Genomic DNA, 18,061 nt, shown 5'->3' on the forward strand with positions numbered 1-18,061 from the left:
AATGCAACCACAGATCCAGCCCCTAGAGGACACTGCACTCATACATCGTCTTTATACACCTTTAGGTCAATTACACTTCCTCCTGGCCTGGCAGGAAGTGTAATTGACCGGGAGCTGGTTCCACTGGCTCCCTGTGCGAACTTTGTTCCTGGTCTTTGTCTCTGGGCGGAAGTCCAGATCTTTCCCCAAACTGGCCCTCAGGCAGTTTGAGCGAGCCAGCCTCACTGGCCCATGGAGACACTCACTGGTCCTGGGGTCAACTGGGGAAGGGTCCTTGGTCCTTTTGGTCCTCAGGTGGTTTCTTCTTCCACTTATCCATGATTGTTGCAGTTTCAGTGTCCAACAGCAAGAGGCACAAATAGCACAAAAAGACCCTTTTCTCCCTTGTGCAACACTTTTTAAGGGGGGGTGGGAGGTTACAGAAGCCAGGCATCCCTGGCCAATCCTATGGCTTCATATCAACACTCCAGCCCTATTCCAACCCTCCTGCACAGCAGGTTGTGACAGTTCAAGATGACCACATATAGGAATCCTTTGTTGCTTCTGCTTTTGGTGTTTGCATCTGACCCTCGCTGACATCACTGCCAGGGCTTTTCCCACTAAAACATCAAAGAAGAGCCCCCTCTTATGTTTGCTTTAAATGTCTGGGCTTCCTCTTTGTTCAGTGTGCCTGGGCTGTCCCCAGCCCTGGTACAGTGTGATAGGTAATTAGCAGATGCAGATTTCTTATCCCCACTCTTTCCTCCTCAGGTGCTGAGGGAAGCACTGTTAAGTACTTCGTTTTTGTGTGTGGCAGCCTTAGCTACCATCTGCTGGGGAGAAATGTTATTAACTTGGTCCAGCAGTGTGACAAAAGTCCTGAGCTGAGTCAGAGAAATATGATAATACTGGATAACTCGCTAGGTGTACATATACATTTTTGGAACTCGCAGATTTAAATCTGACACCTATGTTCCACCCCATTTTGACATGTCACTGGACTTTGCTGGCCAAAGGGAAGTGAAATTGCATTCTAAGGTAGTTTTCTCCCTTATGAGTGTTGTTAGAAATTGGATTTCTGGTTGGCTAAGGCGTAAGCCTAAGTCAGACAGAAAGCAGCACTCTAGTCTGGGCAAGGGAGTTACATACTGAATATAACCCCTGCTCACCCCCTTGGTAGCTTGACAGAGCAGTCAGGTTTATCCTAGAGGCAATGTGTAAAGCGTTTGTGCAGCACACGCATAGAGGTAATGTGTGAAGCATGTGTGCAATACACTCACACAACAGCGACACACTTGGCACATCACAAAAGAAACTCCACAAAAGGTTATATAAAAATAGCCTTTGTATTATCATTAAAAACACATTAGAACAAAATCATATATAACTGTGCAACTAGGCACTGGTCATGACAAAACATAGCCCATGAATCACTCTGCCATAGACACATTACAGTTAGGGTGACCAGTAACTACAGGTAATATTCCACTCAGCACAGCACGTTATGCAAACATAATTAGCAGTGCACCATAGGAAACACTTACAGTGCACACATCTTAGGTCTATCCTTCCAATATCATCACTGGTAAAGGAATACCCCATATACATATACATCAGAGCAATACAATCATGACACTGTACATGTCATGCAAGAACCCTGGCAATGTATCACCATACACATAAGAACGTCAGGGCAAGAATGTGAGGCCATAAGCTAGAGGCATATCCCCAAGAATTACCTCATGGTGCCTTCACAGCACACAACGTTGTGCCTAAATCAAACTGCCGAGTAGGCAAGCAAAGCTTCCAGTACCATAGGGGAAGGCATTCGCCCGGTCCCCAGTCAGGGCAAAATGGCGTAAGTCAGCACGGTCTCTCTGTTGGCACGGTGCGGGCATAAGGGCTCCCACAGTGAGGGGAGAAGGGCACTCATCTAATCTCCTGGCCAATACCAGCTGACTCCTGATATTGGCACATCCGGCAGCATGAAGCTGGAGGTGCCAGGGGCCTTTCTTTCCCTCAGCATAGTTGTGATGTTCCTGACTGATATCCCGGCGCCCTGCTGGGTGGGGCTATCTCGCCATCAGCAGGCGTCCCCTTGGTGGTGCCTGGCAATGGAATAGTGGCTCCCTCTGGGAGCAGAGGCCTCACGAGGGGGGTGATTGGTGGCCGATAACGGGCCTTACGGAATCCTGGCTCCAGCCGGTCCCAGCGGTGCTGCATGTTGCGGTCCCCCTTCAGGAAAGAGAGGGGACCTGGGCTGGGCTGGGCTGAGAGACTCAGCTGGAGGGCAGCGAGGATGACGCTTCTCGCAGCCCGTGTCACTGGTCCACCCCGCGTTGAAGTTTGTCGGTGGCGGCCCGGCCTTCCTAGTTTTGCGATCGGTGCCACCACAGCAACCGGCCCCAGCACAGCCAAGCTTAAAGTCAGTTTCTTGATCTTACCCCAGCTGTATGGTGTTGGAAATGGCCCATTTTGCAGGGTTATCCCCAAACTTTTTGCTTCTTCCTCCATTATTTTTCCTGACTTGTGGTTGTTGGCAATAGGACTCTGGGCACTTTAACAGTGCTGATCAGTGCTAAACTGCATATGCTCTTTGTGTAAATTGTTATCATGATTGGTTATCCATGATTGGCATGTTTGTGTTACATGGAAGTCCCTAGTGAAGTGCACTGAGTGTGCAAGGGCAGGTGATTGAAATGCTACTAGTCGGCCTGCAGCACCGATTGTGCCACCCACATGAGTAGCCCTAAAATAGTGTCTCAGTCCTGCCACCGCAGTGCCTGTGTGCAGTCTGTGGACTGCCATGTCAACCTGGCCAATGTCCCCACTGACCAGGCCTAACCCTTCCCTTTCTGTACACATTGGGCACCCGTATGGAAGGCCCAAGGTACCCCCCTGATCAGGGTGCAGTGTATGTGAAAGGTAGAGCATGTACTAGTGTGGGTGATATGCTCTGGTGGTGAATTACAGCCAGTTTCGTTTTTCACTATTGAAATGTTATCTTTCACATAGGCTATAATGGGGAATGCTCTGTATAATGTTTACCTGCATATCTTCCCATAGGAGCAAGATAGAAAATTGAAGTATGGTATCCCTGAACTCAGAATTTAGTAACACATCTTTTAAGAATGGTGTTTTTTAAATTCTGTGTTTGAGAACAGCACTTTTAGAAAGTGGCTGTTCTCTTGTCTGACCCTTCTGTGTGCCTTGGCCTGTTTGTGAATTGACTGTCTGGTTTGTGAGTGACAGGAGCTGGGTGGCTCCCAGAGGCTGAGTGGGCCATCCCTGGGCTGAATAGCCCCATCTGCATTTAAAGTGGTGGGAGGGGGTAGCAGCTGGGCCTGAATAGGGCTGTGCCTGCCTTCTACAATGCTGGCTCCACCTCCTGCTGGGCGGCTGACGACCCTGCCCCTCTCTCTGAAAGGAAAGGAGAGGCCAGGAAAACAAAGTGCTCAAGAAACACCCAGAACTGGTTTAGCCTGGGCTCAGAGCCCTCCTGCACAAAGGGAACAAAGACTTTTAGGGGTATAAGTACAGGACCCAAGACAACAGAAAATTAGATCATCCTGGAATCAAGAAGGAACTTCTGCCAAGGAGAAAGCTGAAACTGAAGAAGGAAGACTGTCCTGCTGTTGCTCTGCTGGACTGACCTGATGTTGCTTTGCTGTCAAGGAGAGGTGAAGGACTTTGCTTTGTGCTGTGTCCCCCTGCTTGAAGGAATCTCCAAGGGCCTGAGAAGAGCTGGCTCCATGTTAAGAAGTCCCAGGAGCAAAAGGACTTCACCCCCAGCTTCCCTGTACTCTGCTGAGAGAGTTCTGCCCTTCCTAGAGTGCTTGGGCCAGTTGCGGTGCCTCTGGAAGTTGTACCTGTGTTGGGAAGCTGGAAACCAAGCTTTTAAGGAACTTTCTGCAAGTTTTATCGCATCCCGGCATAGCAAGAAAATTCAGGCCGCTACGAAGACCGAGATTGTCGCAGCGCCTGTAGTCGCTGCCTGAAGACGTCACATCCTTCGTTTGCGGGAAGATTTCTGTCGCTGCGAACATCGTCGCAGAGCCTGTCGCCACTGGGTGAGATCACCGCATCACGTCGTTGCGAGAATCGTCGCAAAGCCATCGCATCCAGGAACTGCGTGTGAAAAATCACCGCTGAGCCGTGCATCATGGCCCTGGAGATCGTCGCAGTCTCTCAAGATCGTCGCATCGTGCCTTTGTGAGCATTTTCCTACGGAACCTCCGCACCGAAATCCATACAAGGTATCGCCTCCCTCCCCATACAGACCTTATTCGTCACAACACGCCCGCTAAGTCCAGCGGGGTTGTCGCATCGCCTCCCCAAGGTCTCAGGAGGGACGCATCGCTTGTTTTCCACAACACCAGCTTCTGTTTTGGAACTTTGTCACTTTTAAAAGTACTGTTGGCTAAACGTGACACAACTGTGAACTTTTCACGCAACTGTGGATTATTTTATCACAACTTTAAGAACTCGTTTGAAACCATATTCTTGAACTGTGTATGTTGGATTTTTGTCGTTTTGGTCTTGTGTAGTTTAGATTAAATACCTTTATTTTTCTAAACTGTTGTGGAGTCAGTTTGTGGTGTTTTCACTGTGTTACTGTGAGTATTGGTACAAAAACTTTACACATTGCCTTTCATAAGTCTGTCTGCTCGTGCAAAGCTGCCAAGGGGGTGAGCAGGGGTTATCCAAAGATTGTATCCCCCTTACCATGACTAGAAGCAATGGTCCCTATTTGGACATTGGTACCTACCTCTGCAAACTAAAGACCCCCAGATCTAACATATGGAAACAACTAGGAGCAGTCCACAGCACTCACCATGCACTATGGTTTACGAAGACAAGGTCCACCACAGCCAGGTGCAGATAGCAGGCCAGCACAATGTTTTCTTAGGGCAGTGCTGCAGTCTTTCTTCTAGCCTAATAGTCAGCAGGTAAGCAGTCCAGAGGAGTAAAGTCCTAAGGTGGTTCCTCCTGGCATACAGCAGTCCACACAGTGTATTTATCACCAGGCCAGCTCCTCTAGTTCAAGAAGCTCAAAAACATGGGGTCAAAGCCTCTTCTCTTATAGTCCACAAATTCTTTGTTCTCTGCTGGCACAGAGCTCTGAGCCCAGTCCAAACTATTTCCGGGGGCACTTTAAAATATAATTGCCAGTGAACCACACTCCCCATTCAAAGGGCAAGCCTTGGCTCCAGACACACCACAGGAGGGCAGAACCATCATTGTGGAAGGCAGGCACAGCCCTATTCAGATTGAGCTGCTACTCCTCCCACCACTCCAAATGCATACCAGGCCTATTCAGCCTAGCCCTGATTCACCCCGGCAGGGCAGGACACACCTCAACCCCCCCCCCCCCCCCATGGACTGGCTGGAGGAAATGCACATCCCCTCTCTCTCTTTCAGTCAGAACCAGACAGTCGATACACATCAGGCAGGCACAACGATACACAGCAGACAGAAATGCCTATTTCTAAAAGTGGCATTTCTAAAATAGAAATAATACATCTGCTAACATCAATAAGCAGCATTTATCACCACTATTCCAAACATACCAAACTTGGTCACGCTCCCCCTCTCATGTCAGGAATTACTACTGAAGCACATATCATAGAATCCCCAATTCATCCCTATGAGAGGGTAGCCTCACAGCAGTGAAAAACCAAATAGGCTGTTTGTCACTACCAGGACATGCCACACAGTTAGGACACAAATCCTACCTTTTACCTACACCACACCATGCCCATAGGCCTAGCTATGGCCTACCTTAGGGGTGACTGATACCTAGTAAAGGGAGAGTTACTGAGGTGGCAACTTTATGTGCCACGCCACAGTGGCGGTAAAATGCGCATGCAGGCCCTGCAGTGGCAGAGGCCTGAGACAGGCTTGAAAGGCTACTTTGGTGGGTGGCACAAGCAGCACCGCAAGCCCACCAGTAGCATTTAATTTACTAGCCCTGGGTATATCAGATACCACTGTACAAGGGACTAATACATAAATTAAATATGGCAAACAGGTGTAGACCAATCTTAACAAGTTTACCATAGAGAGCACACACACTTAGCACTGATCAGCAGTGATAACGTGCTCAGAGTTATAAAACCACCAACAGCAGCTCAGAAACAATAGAAGAGGAAGGCAAATAATTCTGGGATGACCCTGCAAAAAGGGCCAAGTTCAACAAGTCTAATAAAGTGTCACTTTAGACAAGACAGTAAACCACAGTGACTTTCCATAGAAGTGTACACTAACATTATAAGGTGTCGTCCAGGTCAGGATCTAATCCTGAAGACTCTCCTCTGCACCAAGCTACCTGTGCACAGTTACTAGGTGGCACAGGACTATAGTCTCTTACATGCATCCCTCATTTGTGTACACAAGTGTTCATGTGTAACCAGCCCCTTACCCATGCTGCTTAGCAGTGGTTTAAAAGGAGGGAACAGGCAGTAAACACATGCAGTTCATTTGCCATGTGATTACTGTGGGCAGGGCATATGTAGTGAGACTCACCAACTATCAAGAGCTGGATGCAAGGCAGATCATCTGGAATGGGTGACAAAATTACTGAAACTGGAACAATCACCTTTGGAAGCCACTTTTCCAGCCAATGAAGGGAACACGAAGCTGGAATGTGCCCTTTAAAGAAACCGATAGGAGGAAAAAGCACTAGAAATCATCAATAGAACAAGAGCAGGCTGAGAACGAAGAAGGGAAAACAACCGGAAGCCTGCGATGCACTGTACAATACTTCAAGGGCCTTTAAACAGGAAGACTGAACTGGAAGCAATCAGGTGTCAGGAGAGAGTATTCCCTTTCAGCTTAAATTGGGAGAGTTCCATAAAGAAACAATGGATGGTAGCCATGATGGATTGAGAAGATATAAGAAGCCCTCCTCCTCGTGGTTGTGTAGTACATGCCAGTGAGGAAGCATGGCAACTGTTCCTAGGAGTACCAATTCCGGTATCCCCGGCTCCGACAGCACCTTGGAGAGCCCTCCCAATGGAGGCAGCATTCCCAAATAAGTGTGGGCTCGGCTGTCTGCCACTCACAAACCAAGCCGGGAGACGTGTTTTGCAGATGTGTCTCGCTGCAACACTTCAGCGTGTCCTGTGCCATGTTCTGCGGTAATGCCTGACACTATTCCCCGCAAAGCATCAGGTTTGTCCAGGTGGCAGCAGAAGAAAGAATCACGAATGAGCCGTGGGGCATGAACCGCAGTTGCTGGTTCCCAAGACTGATCACTAATTGGGTAACTCTTCCAACTGACCAAGAAGAGCAAATTCCTGCGCATAATGTGGAATTGGAAGATATCTGAGACTTCAAACTCAGGAACCCCAATATTAGGAACAGGAGTTGGGGGTAATCCAACACGTTGGAAATGACCTGAAATGTAAGGTTTCAACTGGTTAGAGATAGGGCAGGTGCCTTTACGGCTCCTTCAACTGTTTGTTCAGGTTTCAGGAAGCCGGGACCAAGCTTTGCATATTGTAATGGAGGCTATAACAAAAAGTTTTCAGTTTAGACCAGCCAGTCAGAGTGCTTTGGGTCTGTGGACCTGAAATGCATGGCAGGAGAAACAGCTCATTTATCCAATCAGGGTTGTTTATTGTTTTAGATTTAGTCTGCAGATGGTCCACGAAACCAAGTTAGCAGACCATCCACTGATTACCTATTCCTATATATTAATTTTATTAACCATTAACAAGCCAAATCTGAAATCTTTTTGTAATGCTAACACCTCAAAAACGAATGAATGGAATTTTAGCAACTAGGTAATTAATTGAATAAAGTTCTACTTTCATAATATGAGTGTCACCGGATATAACTCGTGCCTTCACCTTGGTGAAGCAAAGTGGCCTCATGGATGAGCTGACTGAGGGGCACCCTCCTCTTCTGGCTGGCTGTGTAGACTTCTCAGTTTGCTTTTTTTTTACCTTACCCTACTTGGAGTTCATTACACCATATATCTGTGCCTGGCCAAGGGGTCCCTGCAACCCATATTGAAGCATGTTGGAGGCACACCAAGTACAGCCTCTACGTAAAGTAACTTTAAAAAGTGTGCAAATCGCCCTCACAACTGCATTACAAATAACAACCTCATGCTCCCAGATTTGCCAGATTCACCCATAGATTCATCCAGCATCCATTTTGCGATTCCTTATTAGCGAAAAATAAGGATTCGTTAATAAGGAATAGCAAAAGGCTATACATGAAGAAGTCGCTAAAAAAATAGCGATTTCTTAAACTTCCTTAATTGTGACTCGCTAATTGCGATTCGCAATTAAGGAATACCTCCCCATTCATTCCTATGGGCTAGAGGCCCTTGGGAATGAATGTGAAGACAATCTCAATTTGCGATTCTCAATTAGAGAATCGCAAATTGAGATTGCAATTTCAAGGGTGCCAGGGTGTCAAAAGGACACCCTGTTGCACCACTTAAATCTGCATATGGGTACATCTTGCAAACACAGATGCCCTAAGGGCATGTTTGTGTGTAAAATGGAACATTGAAAAATGCACTTTAGTGCATTTTTTAAAGTTTTTGCAAATTACCATGAAGTTCAACTTCATGGTAATTTGCTCCCCCTATTAGCACAATCGCTAATTTTTTTACTTTAATGCATTGCATTTAAGGAATCTCAATTCGAGATTCCTTAAATGCAATAGCAATTTAAGTAATCGCAATTTTGCGATTTCTTAAATTGCGATTTTTGCATTTGGGATGATGCATCCCAAATGCAAAAATACCGGTCGCAAAGGGGCAGATTCTGAGAATCTGTCCCATTGCGAGCGGTTTTTAGTTTGATGCATCTATGCCTCAGTCTTTTACGAAAGTGATGACACTGCAGTCAACAATTGAGGGAACATCTTGTAGTCATGAATTATAAAAGAATGCATCTACTTCGATGATCAAGAAGCACATGTGTTATTAAATGTATATGAGAAATAAGAAATACAAATCGTCCTCTTAAGATTGTTTCCTAGCATAGTAATGCATCTGCCAAGCATTTAGCAAAGATACTCACTGTGCATTTTTTTGCAAGTTTTTATGTTTATACTAATCTATTCAATTGTTATAAAGATTAATACAAAGAGCCCTGACTGAAACATCCCTCATTCCTCTGCCTTCGTCCAGTCACACACATAGGTTAGTCCTAAAGGTTTTCTAGGGGCAGCTCTCTGGAGGAGATGTCCCACCAGAATATCATGTTTTAAATTTGGTCCCACAGAAATATTGTAGCCGGAATATTGACTACTGTAATATTGTGATGCTAAGTATATGTAGGTAAGAACAGCTTGACTATTCTTAACTTCACATGCATGGGGCTTATTCACAAATAATTTTACAGTAGATAAAGTAGTACTCCCTTAGTACTTTTTTATGTAGTCTTACATGCCTTTTGTGAATTGGCAGAAAACTCCAACATTGGGAAAGAATGGGACTACTGATAAACAATTAGTACAAATAGAAAGTACTGAGCCCTCTTTGCACTACGCTAAGAGTTAGGAGTTAAATGTAACTTTACAACTGGTAGCGGTGGGTTACGTTAACCGCATATCCAGTCATTGGACAGTACAGTACAGAAAGGTCCACAAAAAGTAATAGTAAACAAAAGGATGGCAGGAAGCCGCACTCAACGTAACTGTGAGATGGTTCGGAGCACATAGAGACTAAAATTAGATTCCCAAGTGCTGGTTTTGGTGACTCATCAACCGTCCACATGGGGTATAAGTTTACGTTTTTTATTCAACTCCTTAATAAACTATGCTTTCAAAGAAACCCAGTGTACACAGCTGATGTAGTTGTATGTAAAGTAGAATTTGTTTGTACACAGAACCAGTGAGATAATGTTGCAACCAGATGTAATCGAAGACTTCTTAAAATACAGTAAACAGTTCTGTGATCAGATATATACAGTCGATGACTTCTTAGGAGAGAAATGCAGTCGATACATGTTTTATCAAAGTGACTTTTTCATTGGCTTCTGTCCCATAAATAGACACATAAAAAGAATTAATGACTGCTGAGTGGTCAATGACAAAGTGCTGGAAACCTCGAATGAGGTGCATTAAGCCAGATGGTGTATATCATAGTTCCAAGAATAAGTAGTTGGATAACAGTTGTCCCACACAGTGTTTGAGCGGGCTCGCAGTCGCAAAGTCATGACCGTACTGGTTGCTGGCTGGGCGTCACGTCATTTTGAAATTGATCACTCAACAATCATGATTTCTTCTTATATGTTTATTTATGGGACAGAAGTCTTGAAAAAGTTGCAATTTTCAAAACGTCTCCATTTATGAGCTTTCAGCCAGAAAGAAAAAGGCCTCTGGTAAGCCTCGTGGAGCCTTACTGCCTTGCTGTACTGAAGGATTTTGAGAACTTAAAAAATACAGTAAGTCCTGTAGTATAGTCTGTGTCTTGTGTATACGTGACTGGGTGCATGACATGTTGGGAGTCTAGATTGGGGGTGGAGCTGGACTGGAATGTGGAGAGAAGACTGTGTTGTAATCGAATCTAGGCCCCTAGTGTAATTTTCCAGATTCATGCCCTTATATAGGTAAACTTTATCATATCCTTATATAGGCATAAAAATCACTACCCTATTTGGTCTAAACCATGCAGCCCAAATACGGCATGGCTACTTCCACTAGGTTCCGAGAATTAACAACGATTTCTTGGAAAAACCCGCCTTCAGCAGCTAGGAACTTTCCCCTGCTTGAATATTAAGTTCTCCAAGAACTCCTGGCGTTTTCCAAGAAGTCCAAACATGCATCAAACTCGGCACCTTCAAAGTATAAATATGTTCAGGTTTGCCCAGTCAAACACACGGTGGTTTGGAGCAGATTGACTATCTATTTGCCCGACGCCCTGCAGCAGCAAGTGCCGGAGGAAGCTGACCCTCCAGCTGACGAACTGAGAGAGACGCTGTCTTTTCTCTTGCCGAGAAATCCAGGTCCAGTGTTTCCGGCTTACCCATGCGGGTATCTGGGAAATCGAGTCCTGAGAGAGAGATACAAGACCTCCTTCATTCTAACACCAATGTATGGAGCTGATTAGACCTCTTAGAGAATTCTTGGAATAGATTCCTGACAGAGAACTACTAAACTTAGGCTACTCCTCTCTTACTTCTTCCCTCGTACTAGACTTAGGTTAGGTACACCGGGGTAGGCGTATTTTAGAAGCACCAGTTGAGTACTTTTAGTCATTATTTATTACTGTATGTATTTTATACATTTTATGCCCTTTTTGTTGGCTTAGAAACCATATCATGCTTTTACAGTACTACTTTATAATACTGCTCGTATTATATGCATTGTAATTTATAACCAGTATTGCGACTGTAGCAGTTAATTTCCAATGCTTGAGAAAGAAGACTGTTCAATAAATACTTTTATAGAAAACGCCCGTCTCTCTATTTCTCTGCATCTCTGGTGAAACGAAGCATGCACGATTGACTGGGTAAAATAGCTATCTATTGTTTCCGCGACTCTAGAGATTTGATTTCTTATTCTTGGGAAACAAAGTTGTCATGTTTATGCGGATGTCAGAAACTAATCCCTTCTTGTGAATTCGAGAAAGTTTCTAGTGACCTCTGAGCTAGCTGGCACTCACTATTAAGTTTAATATATTCGGTAAAGACCTAGTAGACCTCAGTCCTACGTCTAAACTACAGTATATATTATTCCAATGCGCAGAGCCTATTGGGAATATAGGAACTACACTACAACTGGAGAGTGTTGTTGGGACCGGTGGCTTTTTCCTGGGCTCTGCACTACTAGGCTGTCTACCTATTTATGTAAATGTGAATAAAGGAGCACTCGTGGTCAAGCCTGCTGCCTCTGTGTGCCTCTCCTTTACAAGTCAAAGATAAAACTCTGGGCCAGGCAAATCTACCCATCAGCAAGGTAATCTTGGTAGCTACAGAATCGTGTTTTATCCAGCTCGGATGCTTTTGCTGCCAACACTGGAGGCTTCAGTATCTAACTTTGAGGGGCCTTTGCCAGCTTCCGCATACTGCCTTGCAGCTCTGAAAAATAAGCCAAAACTTAAAACTTTGACCTGTGTAACCCATTTGTCTTATCTGACCTCTACTTCATCCCAGTTGGTATGAAATTGTACCCATGTGCCTGTCAACCATGAACTCCGACTTTCAATCAGTGCGTTGTATTTACCTGGCACTGTTTACTATACAACTGTAGATCATCAGTTCACCTTATTGATTTTATGGATCGAATCTTTTTTTTTAGTATGAAGTACATATGCAAACACCCACAGCCCAAAAGCCAGTGTTTAACAAACTGAAACCAGTCAAATAGGAAGGAAAATTGGGAACCCGAAGTCTAATTCTACATACCCTTCCCTCTCACTGATTTGTTATCCCTCTTATAAGGTCAATTCCCTGTTCATTTGAAAGATCACCTATACTATTTCATGTTGCTGTTGTCCTGGCTTAGAACTCGAGTGCGTCAGGTGCTGGAGTGACTATAGAGGTCCCAAATAGAGGGGAGAATGGGGAAAGAAAGGATGAAAACTATCCTATTGATTTCAGTGGTTTTGGTGTCTATTTGCTGAATATATTTTTCTTGAGTTTTCCAAATTGGCTTGGGAATTATATTGTGGTATGTTTCTCCCTTTTAAAAAAGTTTGGTATTGCTAGACGTTATCACACCTTTCTCTGGCAAACTGCCAGCTGCCTCTGCCTTTGCTACCAGGGGTTGAGCAGAGATTTTATTAGACAAATGTTGTAACCTAACCAGACTGTGTTCATTGTTGGTAGAGGTACCCCCTCCAAATGTAGTAACCAAAGCTCTGACACCTATCTAAACTGACCCTAACAATACTGTCATAGTCAAAATACTAGCTAAAAAATATCTATAGGACAATATTTAAGTACACAATATTCTGACATAAGTACCTGGAGGACATGCTAAAATTGTTTTATAATGTTTCATTTACCATTGACTTAATGTAAAAGATTGATCTCCTGCCAGTTTCCCGTGGGGCTATTTTCCTTTCTGCCATAACGTTTGCCCCTCTTATTGATTTGCATTCATTTTTATGATGTTTTGTCATTCATTTTGTTTTACTTACAGTTACCAATAGTTCAGTATCTTTCACTAATCGAATTCAGTGTAGACTTTTCATTTGGTGCGAGGTGCACCATTGAAAGTACAAATAAATCTGCATGATCAATGATCCTTTGCCAGCCTCTTCACACATTCCTCAAAGTAATTCATCAACTGTAGTCTGTTGTTCCTGGCTTGTCCTTCTCTATCGCGTTACCTGTAATTTTGCTGCACAGTCTCCACACGAAGAGAACCATGCTTTCTACATATAATCCATGCACAGATGCCGAGGCACACAGAGTCAGTGCAAAAAGAGTGAAGTAGGTAGTAGCACAGATAGTAATCAGAGTGAGTCCATCAGATATTTATTTTCTTCTTGTTCTCAAATATCCAAAAACACACTGGTAAACCGATGTTAGTCTATAGGAGAGGTAGCCTGCAAGACCTATCTCATATCTTAGACACACTGAAAGTTTGCTTTGTCCCCTAGTTCCCTAGGGGTTTCATTTTCAAACACTCTGTCATTCGCAGAGCAATGCCAAAAATACCCCAATTCTAAGAAAGAAAAATTCAATCAAACCACACACGAGAACCTCCACCTGAGCTTAAATCATCTCCCGGGAATCAACAAGGAAAGAACAGGTGAGAGAAAAGAAAAGAAACACCTTTGTGGTCATGGCCCTTGTGTTGTGAAACTCTCTGTACTTAGTAGACGTACTGAGGCTGCTGAACCTAGTTAGGACTTCTATCTTATCATTAAAATGCATCTGATAGAAATCAGCAATCAAAATCAAACTTATGTTTCCATTCCACAACATCAGCAGTCACTGTTCAAGAAGACATAGTGGAGAACAAGGAATAAAAGTGAAATTCTACAAATTGACAAACCAATGTCATTACTGAGAATAACAACTGTACTTAAGTGATTAGTCTGAATTTCACCAAGAGGCCAGGGTCAACCAGGTATCCAGACACTAACTTACAGTGGATTTTAAATTACTATTAACAATTAAGCCCACAGCGTTAGACATATATCATCTCAGTGCTTGCACCCAAATGCGAGTAATCGAAATAATCTGAGCTATACTGAAAAATAGCACTGTATTACTTTCAAAAGATACTTGCCTGAAATATGGAAATGATATGGTTGATTCGTAAAACCTCCAGGTGGCCACAAGATCCAATCTGTTTGGGTTGGTAGCGTAATACCTCCAGGCGGCCTGAAAGGAGAAAGAGACAGAGGTTTATACCATGAATACAGGTGATTATGGTTAGTTTTGACATTTAAGTTCCTTTAGGACTGTGAAAGATCACAATATATTATATGAATACACTGATCAAAATCACCTAATTTGAAGTAGGCCGTTACCTGAAATGGCACTACAGGACTCCTATTATGAGCTAGGTGACGCATTATCCTCAGGAGGATACCACCTCGTTCAATCGTGAGTGGGCTAGTGTTTCGGCACTCAGTGTTACTAGGTAAGGATCAGCCCCTAGTAAAACTATTGGGGTGCCAGGGCAGGCAGTGTGACAAAGGTGAAGCTTGTCCCCTGCCCAACCCTTTCTTATAGCACAGAAGCAGCATGCAACATTCCCCTAGCAGCTCCTTACCATCCCACAGACCCTGTAAAAAACCTGCAGTGCCCCCTTTGTGCATATTTACCACCTAATCAGAGCAGGAAGCACCCTGGTGTTAGGAATGGGGGTCTCTAGTTGGCAGAGGTAGGTACCTTTCTCCAAATAGTGACCATTGCTTCTAGTCAGGGTAAGGGGGATACAAGCTTTAGATAACCACTGCTCACCCCCTTGGTAGCTTGGCATGAGCAGACAGGCTCATCCCAAAGGCAATGTGTAAAGATTTTTTTGTACCAACATTCACAGTAACACAGTAAATACACCACAAAACGACACCACACCAGTTTAGAAAAATAAAGTATCTTTATCTAACCGAAAAAAGACCCAAACGACAAAAATCCAACATACACAGTTAAAAATATGACTTTCAAAATGTTTCAAGAAATTGTACCATAGAAAACTATGGATGCGTGACTTTTCACCAAAGTACCTGTAGCTGCGTCAAAGTTCCAAAAGCCAAACAGATGCAGAGTCGGAAAACAAAGAGATGCGACAGTTCTGAGACCTTGGGGAGGCGATGCGACAGTTCTGTGACATGCAGAGGACGAGTTGCGTTGAATCTGCCAATCTGGTTTGTATGGGGAGTGATGCGTCGATTCTTCATGATGGTTCCAGTTCGTAGGTGAACGTGCCGCACAAGTACAATGCCTGGAGATCCGGGATGTGGTGACGATCGATGCAGCGGTGTAGAGCGGTGTCGAGTGGCGCTGCATCAGTCCTCTTCAGCCGCGATCCCTCAATGAGTTGATTCTTGCAGCAGCGACAGGCGCTGCGATGGGGTTTCACAGCAGCACGGCGATGCGTGGAATACACCATCAATTCTGGGGTTCTTATTGCTTTATTTAGCTTATTTTAAATTATTTAGATTAGTGAAGCAAATACATATTTTTTCATGTCTTAGAAAAGAAACCTTCCATTTACAGAACACCAAATTTACAAAAACACATTTATACACAATGTTATATTCCACTTAAAAAGAAAAAATTCAAAGACAAAAATGACAATTAGAACAAACTTAGACTATTGAAAGTACAACACCAGTCCTAGTTTTTACATAAGGCACCAAGCGGACATTAGATTCTTAACTAGACGTTGTTAATTGTCCTGCCTAGGCTAAGAGACCGGGGGTTATTTCTTCAAAACAATGGGCTAGATGTAGGTAATTCCCATTTACAGACTCTTAAATACCGAATTTTAACGAATCGGTATTTAAGAGTCTGTAAATGGGAAGGGGGCAGATTTAGGTAATTCCGAATTTAGGAATACCGAATCTGTAAGATTCGGTATTTATCGATTCTGTAACTACCGAATCGGTATTGCCCATTGATTCCTATGGGCCTTGAAGCCCATAGGAATCAATGGGAAATACCGATTCGGTATTTACCGAATCGGTAAATACCGAATCCTGCAAGGGTGCAGGGGGTGTCCCTTTGACACCCTCTAGCACCCCAAGTACAGGCTTGTGTGACATGTGGCACACATACATGCCCTAAGGGCATGTCTGTGTGTCACATGGCACAGGTGTGCATGCACACCTGAATTCGGTATTTTACCACACAATAGGATTGTGTGGTAAAATACCGACTCTTAAGGGCCTGTGGCACTCTTAGGAGGGTCAGCTACATATGGATTTACCGATTCAGTAAATATACTGATTCAGTATTTTACCGAATCGGTATATTTACCGAACCGGTAAAATCACAGAATCTGTAAAATTACCGATTCGGTAGGCCCCCTACATCTGAAAAGCCTAATACCGGTCGGAAACGGCCGAAATCGGCCGTTTCCGACCGGTAGTAGGGTTCCTACATCTGGCCCAATGTTACCTATACAAGAGCTCGGGAAATGGTGTATATATTGTGCCTTAAGGAATGTAGCAATATTTTTTTCCTCTTGTGTAGGCAACATTGTTTTGAAGACATAACCCCAGTCTCTTGGCCTAGGGAGGACAATTAACAACGTTTAGTTAAGAATCTAACGTCCGCTTGGTGCCTTATGTAAAAACAAGGACTAGTGTTGTACTTTCAATGTTAATGTTACTTCTCACGATTGTCTAAGTTTGTTTCATTTGTCATTTTTGTCTTTGAATTTTTTCGTTTTTAAGTGGAAAATAACATTGTGTATAAATGTGTTTATGTAAATGTGGTGGTCTGTAAATGGAAGGTTTCTTCTAAGACATGAAAAAATATTTATTTGCTTCGCTAATTTAAATAATTTAAAATAAGCTAAATAAAGCAATAAGAACCCTAGAATTGATGGTCTAGAGTATTCTCTTTAGAGTGTGCAAACTAGTCCTTCTGGACACACTCCTTTCTCTTGTATTTACAGTGGTCCAGTCCAGGAGGTTTTAGGACCCGAGCCTTCTTCTCAAAACTGGCTCCGGAAGGCAGCCTGGGATAATGTTGCTGATATTACCATGGCCTGAGGAATACTGGGGATGCCTCAGGGCAGAGAGGCGCAAGGCAAAATGGTAACCTTTGTTATTGCCTTTTGTAGGGTTTCAAACCCTCAGCAAAATTCAATCCGAGACTTTTTCTCACCACTCCTGCACATTTGAAATCCACATGGAAGCGATGCTATGAATTAACGTAGTGCTTTGTGGTGGTGGTGGGAGTGACAAAACCTTTAGTGGCATGGGGGTTAAGGGACTCCCCAAAGATGGCTGTTGCAGTCTGGTATAAATCCCAGTGAGGGAGAAGATAAGGAACCACCAGCTCTGAGCTGCTAAGCCCCACCACTATCTGTCTTCTCCACCAGGAAAATGAAATTCTGGTGCCAAGTACAGTTGCCTAATTCTTACATGGCAGGTATTTGGAGGGCCTGCTGTAGTGCCAGAGACAGCCTCGTGATTGATGGGTGGGAACCAAAGTTTAAAGTAGGGCTCAGGAAATATCCACGCTGACAATGCACATTGTGCACTTATACCATTGATCGGTGCCAGGAGACCTATCAATGCTGTTCAGTTCCATGGGGAGCATAGGCATTTTTGGTGGTTAATCTTGTTTCCACCTTGATCCCTTTGTATGGTATATGTCAGAGAGAACAAATTAGATGTTTTCCTTTCACTCTGCCTGATCTGCCATGATGGTCAAATGCTCTCTAGCTCAGCAGGAATGTATTTAAACAGAGGAGGGGGCAGATCCCAAGCACACATGACCCAAACCAACCCTGCCCTGCTAAACTGTAGCTGGGTGTGGTTAAATCACTATCTACAATGAGCTGAGGCCCACTGTCACGAGGCCATGCCTCATCTGAGGCCACAATTCAGCCTCCTGTGAAAGCACAGATCAGAAGAGGTGGCAGGAGGCTCCCACCCCATCTTTACTCTATTTGGCGTCGGGTCCTCCAGAAACAAATATTG

At 44.1% G+C, this 18,061-nt stretch overlaps 1 protein-coding gene across 1 annotated transcript in view; it reads right to left on the minus strand.

The window, feature by feature from the left end:
• The window catches only part of KCNQ3 (potassium voltage-gated channel subfamily Q member 3), a 751,198-nt gene that overhangs the window by 190,018 nt on the left and 543,119 nt on the right, over positions 1-18,061 (minus strand). The window contains exon 8 of the mRNA XM_086966229.1: positions 14,188-14,282. Coding sequence (XP_086822355.1) covers positions 14,188-14,282 — 95 coding nt within the window. The remainder of the gene's footprint in view (positions 1-14,187; positions 14,283-18,061) is intronic.

The sequence above is a fragment of the Lissotriton vulgaris genome, chromosome 4_1 (genome assembly GCF_964263255.1).
Source record: "Lissotriton vulgaris chromosome 4_1, aLisVul1.2, whole genome shotgun sequence".
Lineage (NCBI taxonomy): Eukaryota > Metazoa > Chordata > Amphibia > Caudata > Salamandridae > Lissotriton > Lissotriton vulgaris.